At 32.7% G+C, this 17,124-nt stretch overlaps 2 protein-coding genes across 2 annotated transcripts in view; both read left to right on the forward strand.

Moving 5' to 3' along the window:
* Window positions 1,709-5,353, forward strand: LOC109327613 (protein trichome birefringence-like 16). Its single transcript, XM_019560790.1, has 5 exons — window positions 1,709-1,930; window positions 2,801-2,952; window positions 3,093-3,266; window positions 3,621-3,816; window positions 4,206-5,353. Exons 2-5 carry the CDS (start codon window positions 2,802-2,804, stop codon window positions 5,032-5,034), a joined length of 1,350 nt encoding a protein of 449 aa, XP_019416335.1. The 5' UTR covers window positions 1,709-1,930; window position 2,801; the 3' UTR covers window positions 5,035-5,353.
* LOC109328699 overlaps window positions 9,746-17,124 on the forward strand; it is a 12,082-nt gene continuing 4,703 nt past the window's right edge. The window contains exons 1-10 of the mRNA XM_019562283.1: window positions 9,746-10,218; window positions 11,390-11,542; window positions 11,637-11,849; window positions 11,935-12,024; window positions 12,113-12,229; window positions 12,316-12,585; window positions 12,906-13,062; window positions 13,233-13,310; window positions 13,732-13,832; window positions 14,331-14,501. Of these exons, the coding sequence (XP_019417828.1) occupies window positions 9,826-10,218; window positions 11,390-11,542; window positions 11,637-11,849; window positions 11,935-12,024; window positions 12,113-12,229; window positions 12,316-12,585; window positions 12,906-13,062; window positions 13,233-13,310; window positions 13,732-13,832; window positions 14,331-14,501 (1,743 nt within the window). The 5' untranslated portion in view covers window positions 9,746-9,825. The remainder of the gene's footprint in view (window positions 10,219-11,389; window positions 11,543-11,636; window positions 11,850-11,934; window positions 12,025-12,112; window positions 12,230-12,315; window positions 12,586-12,905; window positions 13,063-13,232; window positions 13,311-13,731; window positions 13,833-14,330; window positions 14,502-17,124) is intronic.

A 17,124-nucleotide genomic window follows, 5' to 3' on the forward strand; every position in this document is an offset into this window, starting at 1 on the left:
TTATTTGTATTAGGAGTTGTGAGAGGGAATAAACATGTTTTTTTGGTGTTTTAAAACATGTATGTTTTAATTTAGATTGAAAACTAGAAAACAACGACCGCGAAGAAAAGATGTGATCACTAATTCAACTAATCATTCATTTCTTCAACATAATTCCATAAGTAATCATTTTATTTCTATTCAAATTTCAAACAACAATATTTTTTAGAGAAAAAAATATAGGTACTGATAATCTGAGTTTTGTACAACTATTATTATATTATTCATAATTCATATCTAATTATTATTGGCTCTTTAAAAAAATTAATTTAAATAAATAGTATATAATATTAAAACTATATATGGATATTTTTACTTACAGCACATCAATATTAATTTTATTTCTAATTAATGAATGGGACATTGGTGAGTGTGGATAAGTGCTTATAAGTTCTCAATAGCTATTGGTGAGTAGCATATATATTCTTCAATAATTTACACTCACTAATGTGAGAACAAATGTAATCAAGAAATTAATGGGCGTTGATTCAAGTGGTACATGTTTGATTCCTTTAAGAAAGTCTCAGGTTTGAGTCTTGTAGATGAAAAATATCATCTGTAAAAATTAGCTTCACATACTTGTAGACATTCCCAACTCAGATAAGATAGCTTCCAAGGCAAGGATACATGTTGGAAAAAAAATGTAATCAAGAACAATGAACATAAACGATTAAATTCTATTTGAATTTTGAAGATTAAAAGATAAATATATATTATAAAATAATAATGAAATATAATGTATGATATAAAAGAAAGTAACAAAAATATATTATGTATATAATATTTATTATAGTATAATAAATTATATTATATATTATATTATATTATATCTATATCTATACTATATATACAGCCAAAATATCTTATAACTACCTAATATGGTGTAATTTTTTATTGCTTATTTTATCCTTCTAATTAAATATTATTACTATGTTTTTATAAATAATAAAAAATATTAATAGGAGTTAGAGAAAGTTACATACTTAAAAATATCATATTATCATGTAGTTTTTTAAAATAATTACAAAAAATATTTCTTTTATCACAAAAAATATAATATGATTCTCTTAAATATTTAATACTAGGAAATAAGAATGCGGGTCGGCAGACACGAAGTGTATGTCGACACGCTAGTTATATATAAAGACAAATCATGGTGTAACTTCTACCATGATATAATTTTCCCTTCACATTATTTAATTTTTATAAAAATCATATAATCCTAAGTAACCACCAATACATTAATTAACCACATTTATTACATTCAATTAAACATTATCATAAACACAAAGTGTTTGAAATATATAAAAATTGAATATATAATATCACGTAATATTAACCAGCAGACACAAAATGTTTGTATTATATAATAATATAAAAAGTTGGAGTAACTCCTATAAAATTGTATATTAAGTGGTTTGAACAAGTATAAAAAGATAGATAAAAACTCTCAAATAAATGATAACTTAATTCTTATAAAAAGAAGGATAAAAAAATTATATAACAAATGATTAAAAAAGACTAAATATTTTGTGATCAACATAATTAATGATATTAAGATACCATATAGTGTGAGATAAAAACTTCATAGAATATTTTATTATAAAACAATATGGTACAAATATTTGTTTTCCTTCCTTAGTTCATGTACATGCATATTCACCTTCAACATCCTTTTCTACATTGTTGCTTGAGGTTTCTTATTTCTCACACTCAACATTTTCTGCATTTTCCTCTCTCCAAATTATAATTACCCATTTAAATTCACACTACCAAATTTTCTTCTTTTCACCACTCTTCATTAGTCCCAACATTTTTCTCTTTTTGCAACCATTATTTTCACTATATAAACTTGTTTATTGGAGTTCCCACTTCTTCTTTTTTGAAAAAGGTGAGTTCTTGAAGGTCCATTTTTATTTTCATTTTCATTTTTTTTTTGGTTATTTTTTGGTTACTTGTGTGTGTTCTTAGCTAGATTTTGATCAAAAAAGTTGTGGAATTCAACATAGTTTATTTTCATTGAACTTAGAGAATAGTAAATATTAAATCTCTTTGAACTTAGAGACATGAAGTGAGAGTAGAATTTAGGTGGGGAATGATACATATATAATACTCTGCTTCATGGAAATGCATGATAGGTATGTTTTAGTGAAGACATTCATTTTTTAGTTGAAATTGTTCATTTTGATTGAATATTCGTGTAGAACATGTTGGAGCTGAAGCAAACTTAACTTCACATATAGGATTAAGATTATAATCTGATAATCAATTTATTTTCGAATATGAATCAAACACACCTAAGTGTGTCCAGATGTACTGTTTTGCTGTTCGCAACGGCAATTAGAACCACATTATTGTAGTTTTCGTGTACCCGAATTCAGCGTATTGCGTATAATATCGGGTTCGTCATAAAGAAACTATCATAAAATTAATGTAAAATATGACCAATTGCATACCCAAGTGAACCACGTAAACATACTCGTACCGTGTACCAGGTAACTATATTCACAACTGCAATTACGGCTGTACTGGCTACACTTTCCCACAGTTATATACAATTACAGTAACTTTTAACACTGCTCACTATACCAGGTAACACCACAATTGAACTTGTCCAGAATCTTGGCAAATTTTTATGTGTGTGCAACATTTAACACTGCTCACTACATTTTTATCAGTTTCTTGCTACAACATTGTTTATTCTTATTTGCATAGCTTCTATTCTTATCTTTCTTGTGTTTCTAACTTATTGTTTATATAGGATGAAGGCGGAGACGTATGGATTAAGGGGTAAAGGAGTTTCCCTTATTTCCATTGTTCTAATTTGCACAACTATCATTATATGGTCATGGGAGAAGACGCCTAGTCTAAATGTATCGATTCCCTCTCGAGCAACAATGCAGTTACCTTCAGGTTAACTTTTGTTTGTATAAACTTTCTTTGACGTGAGCTGATATGATGTTACATGTGGTACCTTATTCTGCTTTAAGTGTGAAATATTAATCTCATGTTATCTTGGGGCTTAAACTTTGTATTTCATTACATTGGTGTAGAAAATATCTCAATTGTGTCACATAAAGAAGCAAAAACTGAGGCTAAAAGGAATGAAAAGGATAAAACTTCAAAACGAGAACATAGGCCAGATTTCGTCAATGACTCTCCACAACGGAGCTCTTTAATTAGTGAAAAAGAAGACAACAATTGGAACAACGCTACAGATAATAAAGGTAATGGAGTCCCCCTTATCATATGATTATATCATGTCATATTAATTACTATATTTATGGATTGTTCAAGCTGATCTAGGATGCTGTAGAAATTTATTGTGAAGCTTACTCTATTTATGACAATTTGAAGTGAAATTGGTGCAAGCAACTCATTATTTTGTTATATAGCAAATCAGATTAAGCATTGAAGTATATTTTCCACATTTTTGCACTAGTTGATTCATCGTGCATTAACGGATCAACTCATTATTCTTCTGTAGCAGAGGAAATATCATGCAAATTTGTTGAACTGATGATCTTATGTTTGTAAGTTCGGCTGAGTAATGACTGTTCTTTTGATGACCCTTTCTCCAGTATGTAACTATGCGAAAGGAAAATGGGTTCCGGACAACCACCGCTCTTTTTATTCCGGATTTGGTTGCAAGAGATGGCTCTCAAAAATGTGGGCTTGCCGCTTGACTCAACGCACTGATTTTGCGTATGAGAAGCTTCGATGGCAGCCTAAAGATTGTCAAATGGAGGAATTTGAAAAATCTAAATTTTTAAGAAGGTATTTACTCCCTCTAAATTATATATTTGGGTTCGGTACTTGTTTTAGGCTTCATTTCAATGAATTGATAGTTGAAAGTGTGAACCATTCAAAACATTGAAGCATAAGATGCTCCTCAGTATACTTGGAAGAGATCAGTTTTAGTAGAGGTGTGTTAGCAATTTAGCATGCTAGTGATGTTAATTTTCCCCTGGTCATATTACTAATCCTTGTACATTCCTTTGCATTTGCCGATTTCCTCCGATTTAGTGAACGAGTTTCCCAAAATTTCACATCATGGATTGGCATACATTTGCACTATTTTTAAGTTTTAATTAGCCTAAAGTTTTAGAGTCAAGAAAAGAAGGCCATAAATGTCTAACAAATGATAATAATCATGGTGCATTCAGGATGCAGCACAAAACTCTAGCACTTATAGGAGACTCATTGAGCCGGCAGCAGTTTCAGTCTTTAATGTGCATGCTCACTAGCGGTAAGAAAACACATGATGTGGAAGATGTAGGGAAAAAGTATGGATTGGCTCGAGGTAAGGGCGCTCTCCGTCCTAATGGGTGGGCTTACCATTTCTTAAGCACCAATACTACCATTCTGTTCTACTGGTCAGCAACACTCTGTGATGTCGAACCTATTGATGCGAGTAATCCAGGATCGGATCAAGCAATGCACCTTGACCGGCCACCAGTGTTCTTGCGCCAATATCTTCACAAGTTTGATGTGCTGGTTCTTAACACAGGTCACCACTGGAATCGGGTAAAGTTCAAGGCTAATAGGTGGGTAATGCGTGTGGGAGGCATGCCAAATACCGATAAGAAGTTAGGAACAATGGGATCTGCTAAGAATCTGACTATTCACAGTATCGTTAGTTGGGTGAACTCACAGCTTCCTAAACATCCAGGTCTGAAGGTATTCTTTCGAAGCATCTCGCCGAGGCATTTTGTTGGAGGAGAGTGGAACACAGGAGGCAGTTGTGACAACACTACGCCAATGTCGGTAGGAAAGGAAATACTATGGGAGGAGTCTACTGACCAAGTTGCTGCACATGCAGTGAAAGGAACAGGAATCAAGCTCTTGGACATAACAGCTCTTTCACATCTTAGGGACGAGGGTCATATATCGCGTTTCAGCATTTCGGCCAAGCCCGGTGTGCATGATTGCTTACATTGGTGTTTGCCTGGTATTCCTGATACATGGAATGAAATATTGTTTGCACAAATCTAGTTTGTAATCTAGTTATGAATTATCAATGCCTTAGTTTTCATAGAATGCAGTGATGGGGATACAAAATGTCCTAGAAGAACTTTTGAGCTAAAACTTTAGGGAACAAAGATCATTTTTTAGGAAAATTTTCATTTATACACATTTTTTTGGTAGTGTTTTCTGCATATTTGTTGAGATGGTAGGAATAAACTGTATAGGTAAAGAAATTGAAGTGAAAATAACAATAGTTTAAGAGCAAAGCTGCATTTACATTGGTGCAAATGATTTTCCTTTTGCATCCATTTTTAGTCATTCATTTCTTCATCTTAAATTATAAGAATAAGAGTTATATTTATAGGAGAAATTATACTGTTATGGTTTAACTCTTGACCCAATTATATTTGGTATTTATTTTTGTTTGAAAAATGCACCAAACTCATGGTAGGTTTATTTTAGAGTATAGTGTTAATCCATCAAAAATCATGATAGGCATCTTCTATAATTTTAGTTAAGTGTTAGTTTGGGAGTTGAATTTTGGAGAGGATGAAAAGAAAGTAAAAGCCTGGAAACTATAAAATACAACTGTAAGATAATTCATGAGAAAAAGTAATACAAATAAATAATAAATAATATACTGAATGTATATAAATCTTTTACATGGATAATATATATATATTACATCTTTACTTAATTATACGTAACAACTATCTTTCATTAAAGAATTATACTGGCCTATTATCAGCAAAGAGGCATGGTACAGAAAATGGATGTACTTTTAAGAGAGAAAATTTTGTGCATTGACTTCTCCAAAAAATAATAGAAATGAATACTGAATAATATACTAAATATGTATAAATCTTTATACTTATAATGCATATATATTACACTATACTTTTAAAACATGTGAAATATAAAATATAAGAGAAAAAATGTATACACTAATATTGTATAAGTTTTGTTCATTGTCATTGTATTATCTATTATTTATATTTAATCATCGTTCACTTTTTAAAAAATAATATAAATGATGTAGTTATTATGAACATAAGTATTTAGTATTTACGCTATAGAAACATGGTTTCTATAATGATTGTCCTAAGAGTACCATCATTAATGCAACTTATAACCTATTCTCAACTCTTAGAAAATCTTGATTGCAAGAATGCAAATGCATATTGTTCATCCTTAAATATGGTTGTTCCGGAAGCAGTGGAATAGAAGAGTATGACATATATTATATGTTCGATTATAGAATGGGTTATGCATGTTTCTCACTCGTTCTTAAATATTGATTGGGTTAATTTTTAAACTTGAACTCGTTCTTAATTAGGATGAGACACGTGAGAGACGAGTCCAAAATAAGACGGGTCAAGATAGAGAGGAGTCGGGTTGAAAAAGGACAAAATGACAAATATAGATTTTTTTCTTTCAAATCTTTAAGCATGTTCAATCAAAATTATTACATTCTATATATAAACTCAATAATATATGTATCTCACATACATCAGTATATAAACTACAAACTGTAAAATGTATCATTCAAAGTTCAAACTAAAAACTATCACAATCACGTGACTAAAAATTATAGAAGACATTAAAAATTTTAGAACAATTTAAATTGCCAAGTGTCAACATTAGCTGAAATGTTCTTGTAAATGATAAAAAACACATGAGAACTGAAATCACAACAACATGTCAATACTCGAAAGATCACACAAAAATTAATACAATAACTAGCTTTAACCGGCAAATGAAACTTAAATTGGAGTTCACACAAAGTATATAAAAACTAAAAATTAACTATTTTCTATCCATCAAGATTTATGGGCTTGTAAGTATTTGAGTTATTTGGGCTGAACATAATGAATATTGATAAGTATTTATTCAACTATTCTTGATATATAACCATAAGGTACAAGTCAGGTGATCCGGACATAAACCTGAACCGTTCTTTTTGACGACAGGCCTGTCTTTTTATTTATTTATTTGGATAAGTCAGATCTATTCATAAATCATCATGTTGAGACGAGTCTATGAGTTGGGTCTGCCCATCCCTAGTCCATCTAAGGGATGAAATAAAATATGTGAATCTTCTCTGTATGAGTTGTGTGAATGGAATAAATGTTAGATTGGTTAAATTAGAAGAATATACAGCAATTAAGCCTTACTTATATTATGTGAGGTGGACAATTAAATTAAAGGGAGATGTGGACAAATATATTAAAATATTTCGGGATCCATTTAAGTAACTTTATCAAGTTGTAGGGCTCAAGATACTCTAAGAATATTGTTTAATAATTCAAACATATAAAATCATTAGCATTTGCATGGGTTAACATTTTTTATTTTTGTAGTATTTGTTACGATGAAGATAATTTTGTATTTGAGTTAATCGATTAACAGTGAATTAATTTCCATATAAAATTATCCTCTGTCTAATCGTATTTATTAAATAATTCAAAAAAAAAAGCAAAACATATTTTTTAAAAATAGTTGGAGTGATATAAACAATGTTATTAAACTGAAACCGGTCAATGATTCGGTCAGGGATTGGGTCAATGAGTTACTGGTTAAACCAGTGAATCAATGATTGGATCAGTTAACTCGGTTTGCATTAAAAATTCTAAAAATTCATAATATTACATAACAACATTTAATAATCGTATACTCAAAATTTAAAAACATTATCATGTCTAATCAAACAACAAAAAAGAAGATTTTACTACTATAAAATGACACAAGTAAGTTGATATCATCATCAAATGACATATGAATTATGTTTTAACTACAACAAAAATGTACAATAAGCTTAAAATTTAATTAAACAACAAAGATTTTGTTATAACGTAAACTAACAAATGACAAACATAACTACAAATAAGTTAAAAGTAGTTGTTTTCACAGAAAAACAACAACGATTTGGTATTTTTTTTAAAATATATTTTTTAATTGACTCGGCCGGTCTGACCACCTGAGTCACTAATTTTAGGTTTAAACTAACTGAGTCAACCTGATTTGGTGCAAAACCGGTTAGATAAGAGGCTCAAACCGGTTATATGTCTGATTCACGGTTTAACTGGTCTGGCTGGCCAATTCGAGCCGAGTTTTATAACACTGGATATAAAGATAATAAGAGCAAGATTAATGTGGAGGTTGAAGCTGCAAATAATAAGTTTTTAATTGTTATCCATACAATGATGGTAATATTATTTTTAAGGGAAATTACATACAAAGAGCATAAAGGATTAATGAGTATATTAATGTTTGTGATAATTATTTTAATTGAGAAGCAATTTCTAAATTTAAGGAACAACCATTTCAACAATTTTTGGAGTTTAAATTTTCAATCTCACATGCCACATTGCATTATTTTGTCATGTAGCATCCTCATGCATTCATGGTGAGGATTTTTTATTAAAATAAATCCCAAAAACGATATTATACAAGAAGAGGTTCTTAAATTTATGAACCTATATATAGAAATAAAATTACATTAAAAATTACAACTTAAATATTTTTATGATATTAAATACAATTTATTTTCAATAGGACAGTAATAGTACAATATATTTTTGGTTGATTCATATGATTGATTGAGAGTGACATAAAGGACCCATGACCATGAGCATCAACCTGATGAAAAGGAGGTCCAACGTGCCACATACATACATAATACTTCATTCCTTATAGTCCAATTTAATGCAATGCAATAATTCTCACAATGCTTGCATTCACGTCCCTTCTCTCCTAAAAAAATATGTATCAATTTATTTATACGTCGTTTATTTTAATTGGTTAGAAAAATATTTATTATTAAATTTTTAATTTAAATATATTTTTTCAATCAATTAAAAGAAGTGATACACTTTGATAGAACGAGAGATATAGTCTCCACCAGAATACCCCATTTTTTAGGCCTCCAACATCCAATAAAAAAATATGACATAAGGTAAGACTATTCAAATCTAAAAAATAAAATAGAGGAGTTTGGTCTTTCAATATCTATAAAAGCAAAATATGGTGTAACTTCCATCATGGTGTAATTTCTATTTTCTATTTTGCTCTTCACATTATTTAATTTTTACAAAAAGATCATATAATTATAAATAAACATCACCAACACATTATTAATTAACTATATCTTTCACATTAAATTGAACATTATCATAAATATATAAAAATTATAACAAATACATTCTAATTCTAAACATAAAATATATAAAAAATGAATATGTAGTACCATGTAATTTGACCAGCAGGCACCTTCGTACCTGTACACACTAGTTTATATAAATATCAAACAAATATTCCAAATAAATTATTGATGATATAATATTTGCATATAAATTTTTAATGAGATTTATAATAAAGAATATGACTTGTCTATGAATATGTTTTTATGGTAGTAGAACATTATTGTATGGCTCGATATATGTAACTGATCATACCTATAAAATTGGTTACTTAATTATTTTAAGAAGAAATTTGATTTTTTTATTAGAATGTATATATATTTTTTCCTTTTTATTATTAGATATAGAATTCATATAACCAAAAAAAATTTAAAAAAAATATGTGAATATAAAAAATTATATATATTGGATATAATGTATAAAAGTAACTAATACAAATGGTTTTTTACTTTTTCATGAAAATGAAATGATATGAAAGGGCCCTACAGATTGGATGTGGTGGCCTGAAGAAGAAAGAGAGATCTTGTCTCTCTCTTTCTCTCTCTCTCCTCAAACATTCCATTTTCCAAATTTCAAATATAAAACTCTCATTCCATTCTCTCTCTCTTTCTCTCTCATCATGGCGGAGGAGTTTTCAAAAGCGGTGGAGGAAGGCCTCCGTCTCTCTAAACGAATCTACTTCGGCCGTGACAGAGCGGTGTCTCCTCCTAAACCACCGCCTTCAATGCTCAAATCCTCCACCGCTTTTCTCCCAACCGCTCCCATGGTTTACGCCGTCATTCATGACCCTGGCATCGTTGACAACCCTGACGTCCCTAGCTACCAGCCTCACGTTCACGGAAGGTGTGATCCTCCGGCACTCATTCCTCTTCATATGTCCGCCATTGATCTCAATGCTCATTGCTATTTCGATACGGCGTTTGTAACCGTTTCTGCCACGTGGAGGTTGCATTGCGTCACCGGTTGCCGGAGCTGTGACTGCCGTATCGCCATTCCTATGGGCGGAAAACAGGTCAGTTGTTCATTTTTATTACTATGGAAAATGCTATATCGTTATGTTATAGACATGAATTAGATAAATGTCTTAATGTTCTGTTATGTTTCTAGTGATATATGTTAAGGGAATAAAGTATCTCCGGATAACTCCTCGTGCTATTAAAATCATGACATGTATATTTATTCATTTTCTACAAAAATATTTCTAAAACTAAACCAACAATATACATGTCATATTTACGGGATGAAGGAGACTTTATTCTCATATGTTAATTTTATATTCAGTTTTTTGGTATAGTTATAAGGTTTTACTTGGAAGCAATGTACTTAACATATAAAAGAATTATGTATATTGTTTTTCAATAAAACCTCATATTTTTATTTATTTACTACCATTAGAGTTAGGCCTTTGTGGTAAGATTATTTGCCTGATGATATGGAGGAGATCATGGTTCCAAAGCTTCAAATCCCGGAAACATTTATTGTTGCATACATTTATCCTACTCGTATTCCACTAGGGTGGGAGACTCGTACGTTGGACCAGCTCTGAATCATTGTGCATAACAAGAGTGCTTTATATATTGTAACTACATTCATGTTGTGTGTTATAATTTTGAAAGTTTGTTGGATTTCTATGTTTGTGTTGTATTCATACTTCCTCAGTGATAGCATTAAAATATAATTGGAGTGTGAGATGGATATGGCCTACATCATTGAGTTATGTGATTGGAGTGGGAGCAGATAGAGATTTCTCTTGTTGTAAGAACCGCATCAAAAGATATCTGTAGAAACATTTATGGGCACTTGTTAAGAACTGAAAAACAAATCTTTGAAGCTGGCATGTTTGGTTCAACTTACTTTAGATGAAATAATTGCCTGTTTATTTATTTTGAAACTCTCTCAATAGTTTTTAATTAAAAGACATACACAAATTAAGATAATCCAAACATTTTTTTGAAGTGGAAAATCCAAACACTCATTTAATGCTTTATTTTAATTTTTTAAAATCGCTAGCAAGTGTCTGTATGCCTATGCTCTCTTTAGACAAACTCAATGTTTAGTGTGTAAAACCAATAGTTGATAAATGTTTTGACACCTTACTGTGGGTAACTCCCAATCTTTTTGTTTTTTGAATAATGTTTTTAATATGTTGCAGATTTTGTGTTCTGATACCATTTGGCTAACAGGGTTCAATTCAAGGTGTTGAGGTTAGTGTCCATAGGAAATCTTATTCTACTCAACTGGTTGATATTGAAGACACCAGTGATAAAGAGAGTGCGATCCGTGCTCAAAATGGAGGCTTTCTCAAGCCTAATATCTTCATTTTGAATATACCTCAGGTATATAGGCTGTGTATTCTAAAGTCTGCTGATTTCCAATTCCTATGATTTGGTAATCTTGTTCTGATATTGTTTATTTTCATGTTTGTAACAGATTGATGGGGGTTCCAATTTATCAGTCAAGATTACTTGGTCCCAAAAAGTACTATACTATGATGATACATTCTCATTGAATGTGCCATTCACCTTTCCTGATTTTGTCAACCCCGCCGGGAAGAGAATGTTGAGAAAAGAGAAGATACAAATAAGTGTGAATGCTGATGCTGGAAGTGAGCTTCTATGCAAGGCAATAAGTCATCCCCTAAAGGTGCATATTCGGTAGAAAATTTGTGGGACTACAATTGATATTTTATTTATACCATTTCATGTGCTTCTATTCCCTGACTCTCCAGGAAGTGAAGCGCAGTGCTGGGAGTATGGGTTTCTCAATTGATTCTGAAGTTATATCATGGTCAAAAGTTGATTTTAATTTTTCATATGCTGTAAGACTCATGGCCATTTTTGTTGTCATTCTTATTTGTAGCTTTAGCTGTTGAAATCTGCACTTATCACCATGTTGTATGCTTTTAGGTTTCTTCAAGTCATATACATGGTGGTGTTCTTTTGAAATCTCCATCTGTGGATGATTTTGATCAAAGAGAGATGTTCTGCATGTACATTTCTCCTGGAAATCTTCAGCGTAGGAAGGTTGGTGTGATATTTGTAAACTTGTAGATGTGCATTATATATTTTTTTATCGTCTTTCTGTTTTCATTGCTGCTCCCAATGTCTAGGTATTCAGAAAGGACATCATATTTGTTATTGACATCAGTGGTAGTATGCGAGGAAAGTTAATTGATGACACAAAGAATGCACTATCAACAGCTCTCAATAGGCTTGATCGTGATGATTCATTCAGTATTATAGCATTTAATGGAGAGAGTTATTTATTTTCGGCATCAATGGAGTTGGCTTCAAAGGATGCTGTTCAAAGGGCCATCGAGTGGATTAACATGAACTTTGTTGCTGGGGGTGATACAAATATTTTGCATCCCTTAAAAACGGTAACTAATATTTATACAAATTTTCTTTTCATTTTTTATTTGGGAGTTTGATCTGAATCATATATTTAACATCATTATTTAGTATCTTCTTGGTCATAAATAAATGTTTTGATTAGATGTACTGAACCAAATAATAATATACTGAACAAACAAATAAATATATGCTCAACTTGATGCATGGAGAACCCATTCCTTAGATTGTGTCATCTTTATGAGCCCGTAGACTAGCTATGATGTCTATTGATGATCAGCATTATTCTTTTCATTTTAATGTCATTGGCATAGGTGTATTTTATATTTTGGCTTCCTTTTCTTTTCAGGCAATGGAGATGCTATCCAGTGCTCGAAATTCTATTCCAATCATTTTCCTAGTAACAGATGGAAGTGTTGAAGATGAGAGACAAATTTGTGATATGGTAAAGAATCATGTGACCAATGCAGAATCAGTATCCCCACGAATTTACACTTTTGGAATAGGTATAGCTCATACTGTTCAGTGTTTCAAGCCTGGGTCAGAATTTTAACATGATGACATTTTTTTCCAATATAAATTTTGAGATCTTGCTCTTAGATTTTATACTTTTGATTGTAAAAACTCTTCATTCCATCACTTCCTTATATTAATTGCAAAACTGTATTTATCTCAGGTTCATTCTGCAATCATTATTTCTTGAGGATGCTTGCTGTGATTGGTAGGGGCCAACACGATGCAGCACTGGATGTAGGCAAGTTCTGAATTTTAACTTCAAAAAGTAAATATCAATGTTATTGTTTACCCTTCATTTTATTAAAAGCGTGAAGTTGGATTCTATTGAATTTTTGGTCACCAACCCATGTCAAAGAACATATGCTATATAGAATTATAGATTGGTTGCTTAGTCTATACATTATATTTGAAACACATGACTGTTGATTACCATGACAACTTGAATGTCTTCTAATAAGTGGTCCAAGCCCCTGTTCTTGTAAGATGTAATTTCTCTCCCTTTCTCATGTCCAATTGCAAGAGAATGCATATATATTTGAAATACAAGTAAAATTGTTGCTTGGCCATTTACTAGTAGGTTGGGTTGTGACTTGTAATTAACATTTTGTCACCCAATTTAGGTACTTTTTGTGTTTAACACACGAATTATTTACTGCCAGATTTGGTTGAGCCTCAAATGCTGAGATTGTTTGACAAAGCTTCATCTCTTGTTCTTGCAAATATCACAATTGACATATTTGATGATCTGGACGAAGTTGAGGTAAACATTTTTCCCATGCACACTTACAAATACTTCCAATATGTATTAGGTTAAATTTGTCTTTCATGATTTTGACCCTTTAACCTGAGTCCATATCCCTTGCTCCAGCTCACCATATGCATATTTGTCATAGTTGGAATAGTTTATTATAGACCCTGAACTTATCACTGAAAGAAAATATGCCAGTGACATTTTCATCTGTATTGTCCTCTTTTCCTACTGATACTGAATGTCAGTTCCCAAATGCCTTAAGGGGACATGAGGTGATACTTGTGTTGTACTTTTCCATCTCATTTTATCTAATTTTTCTGTTTATATCATATGTAGTGAAACATTGAAATATGAAGATTCTTATATGATGGAATCTACATGTCCTGTCAATTATGGCTATTAATTCTGTCACATATGTGCTGCTATTTGTTGCATTGTTATCCAAATTTCCCTGAACTTGTCTCTCACCCTCTCTCTCATGGCAATACCTTCAATGTTTTGTGATAGGTGTACCCCTCCCTTATTCCAGAGCTCTCATCAGATGTTCCATTGACTTTATCTGGAAGATATAAGGGACGTTTTCCAGAAAATCTTAAAGTTAAAGGTGTATTGGCTGATTTCAGTAGTTTTGTAATAGATATGAAGATACAAGAAGCTAACGACATACCTGTACAAAGGGTAATGATATCTGCAATTCTTTGCATATTTATAATTCAAGTTGTTTTTTAAAATTATATCTACAATTTTTGGAGAGGAGATTCCAAATTTTGTTTGTGGCTGGGTGCTGAGGAGTTATGTGACACTCTGGCGACCTATTTGAAAAAGGAACTGTTGTTTCATAAAGCATGAATCAATGCTTGTGTCAAGTTTTACTAGTGTTTGAAGATATGTGATTGTTAGATCAGCTGCATAGGAAGGAAGAGAGAAGGGAAAGGAGAAGAAGAAGAGAGAAGGGAGAGAAGGGAGAGGAGAAGAAGAAGAGAGAAGGGAGAGGAGAAATGCAAATGGAATTAATGATGGAGATAAGGCCAAAGGGTCAATACATATAGGAAGTTAAGTAAATACAAAAAGATAAGACTACCCTTTACTAATAACTAAAATACATTTAACATTCTCCCTCAAACTCAAGATGCGTTAATCGAAAGCATCGAGAGATTGTTAGTCAAGAAACGAAAACGTTGAGTAGAATGAGGTTTGGTAAACAAATCAGCAATCTGCAACGAAGAAGAAATGAAGGGTAAGGTGATGGTGCCATGTTGGAAGTGGTGACGTGTGAAGTGACAATCAATCTCAATGTGTTTAGTACGCTCATGAAAGACAGAGTTATGAGCGATTTGAATAGCACTCTTATTGTCACAGTACATGGGAGTGGGTTCAGGTTGATCAACACCCAAAGAAGCAAGTAACCAACGCAACCAAACTATTTCAGCAGTGGTGGTTGCCATAGCACGATACTCAGCCTCTGTAGAAGAGCGAGAAATAACATCCTGCTTCTTACTCTTCCAAGATATGAGGGAATCTCCTAGAAAGATACAGAAACCTGTAGTAGACTTGCGATCAGTAGGATCCCCAGCCCAATCAGCATCTGAATAAGCAGACAATGTCAAGGAAGAAGTTGAAGAGAAAAGAAGACTCTGAAACTGAGTGCCTCGAAGATAACGAAGGATCCGAAGAACAGCTGCCCAATGAACAGTAGTAGGAGAACTCACAAACTGGCTAACAATGTGCACTGCATAAGCAATATCGGGTCTGGTAATGGTCAGATACACCAAACTACCAACAAGAGTGCGATATAGAGTAGGTTCAGAGAGAGGAACACCATCAGAAGATGTATATCTAGCATTAGTCTCAAGAGGACTGTCAACAGCTTTAGTGTCAGAGAGACTAACCAGGTCAAGAATATCAGCAATATATTTCGATTGGGAAAGAAGATAACCCCTAGGAGATGAGGCTACTTCAATTCCCAAGAAATATGTAAGAGTACCTAAATCCTTCATCTCAAATTGTTCTGCTAGTTGCGTCTTCAACTTTGTAATCCCATCAACATCATCACCAGTAATGATCATATCATCGACATATAAAGAGATGATAATGCAACCATGAGGAGTATTTCTGACAAATAAAGCAGAATCATGTGGACTTGAAGAGAAGCCAAGAGAAGTTATCACAATAGAGAATTTCTCAAACCAAGCGCGAGGAGCTTGTTTGAGCCCATAGAGAGATTTTTGCAGCTTGCATACTTCCCCCGGATTATGAGAAACTCCAGGAGGAGGAACCATATATATTTCTTCATGAAGATCACCATTTAGAAAAGCATTTTTGACATCCATCTGAGAGATATGCCATTGACGAACAGATGCAATAGCAATAAGAGTGCGAATGGTTGTCATCTTGGCAACAGGAGCAAAAGTTTCTTCATAATCCATGCCATATTGTTGAGCATATCCCTTGGCAACAAGACGAGCTTTGTAACGCTCAATAGAACCATCAGACTTGATCTTGATCTTAAAGACCCAACGAGAACCTATAGCACGTTTGTCTGGTGGTAGAGACACCATAGTCCAAGTACCTGTTTTGTGCAAAGCAGAAAGTTCATCGTTCATAGCCTACTGCCAAAGAGGATCAAGAAAAGTCTCTTGATAGGAGGATGGCTCAGATAACCTGTGGAGAGAGGTCAAAGCAGAAGCAAAAGAAGTAGAATAAATGTTGTAAACAAAGTCAGGGAGCTGAGTGGACTTATGGATACGTTGAGGATAACGACGAGGAAGATGAGGTGGTTGAGGATGAGGATCACCAATCTGCAGAAGGTCATGGGCAGGCGGGGGGGTATGAGGAGCTTCATCCCTGACATTCTCAAAATTAAAGTCATTTGGACCATCAATATCCGCAACAAATGGATCAATATGAATGAGATCAGACCTGGTAATGTTTTGAGAGTCAGATGGAATAGAATAAAAAGGCAAATGCTCAAGAAAAACAACATGACGAGAAATATACAATTTACGAGTAGAAGGATTATAACAACGATAACCTTTCTGACCATCCCCATAACCAAGAAAGACACATATGGCAGATCGAGGAGTCAATTTACTCCGTTCAACATGAGGAAGAAGAACAAAACAAGTGGAACCAAAAACCCTCAATGATGAATAATCAGGAGGATGACCATACAACCTTTCAAAAGGAGACAAACCTGAAGTAACAGAAGAAGGAATTCTGTTAATGACATGAACCGCAGTTTTGACAGCCTAACCCCAGAACTCAGAAGGAGCCGATGCTGACAGAAGCATAGAACGGGCTG

Source organism: Lupinus angustifolius, chromosome LG15, assembly GCF_001865875.1.
Source record: "Lupinus angustifolius cultivar Tanjil chromosome LG15, LupAngTanjil_v1.0, whole genome shotgun sequence".
Classification (NCBI taxonomy): Eukaryota; Viridiplantae; Streptophyta; class Magnoliopsida; order Fabales; family Fabaceae; genus Lupinus; species Lupinus angustifolius.

Excerpts from the sequence above, each read along its gene's own strand:
- LOC109327613 (XM_019560790.1), top strand. The coding sequence starts at position 2,802 with ATGAAGGCGGAGACGTATGGATTAAGGGGTAAAGGAGTTTCCCTTATT. Across the intron at positions 2,953-3,092 it reads AACAATGCAGTTACCTTCAG|AAAATATCTCAATTGTGTCA; the intron begins GTTAACTTTTGT and ends ACATTGGTGTAG. Across the intron at positions 3,267-3,620 it reads CAACGCTACAGATAATAAAG|TATGTAACTATGCGAAAGGA; the intron begins GTAATGGAGTCC and ends CCCTTTCTCCAG.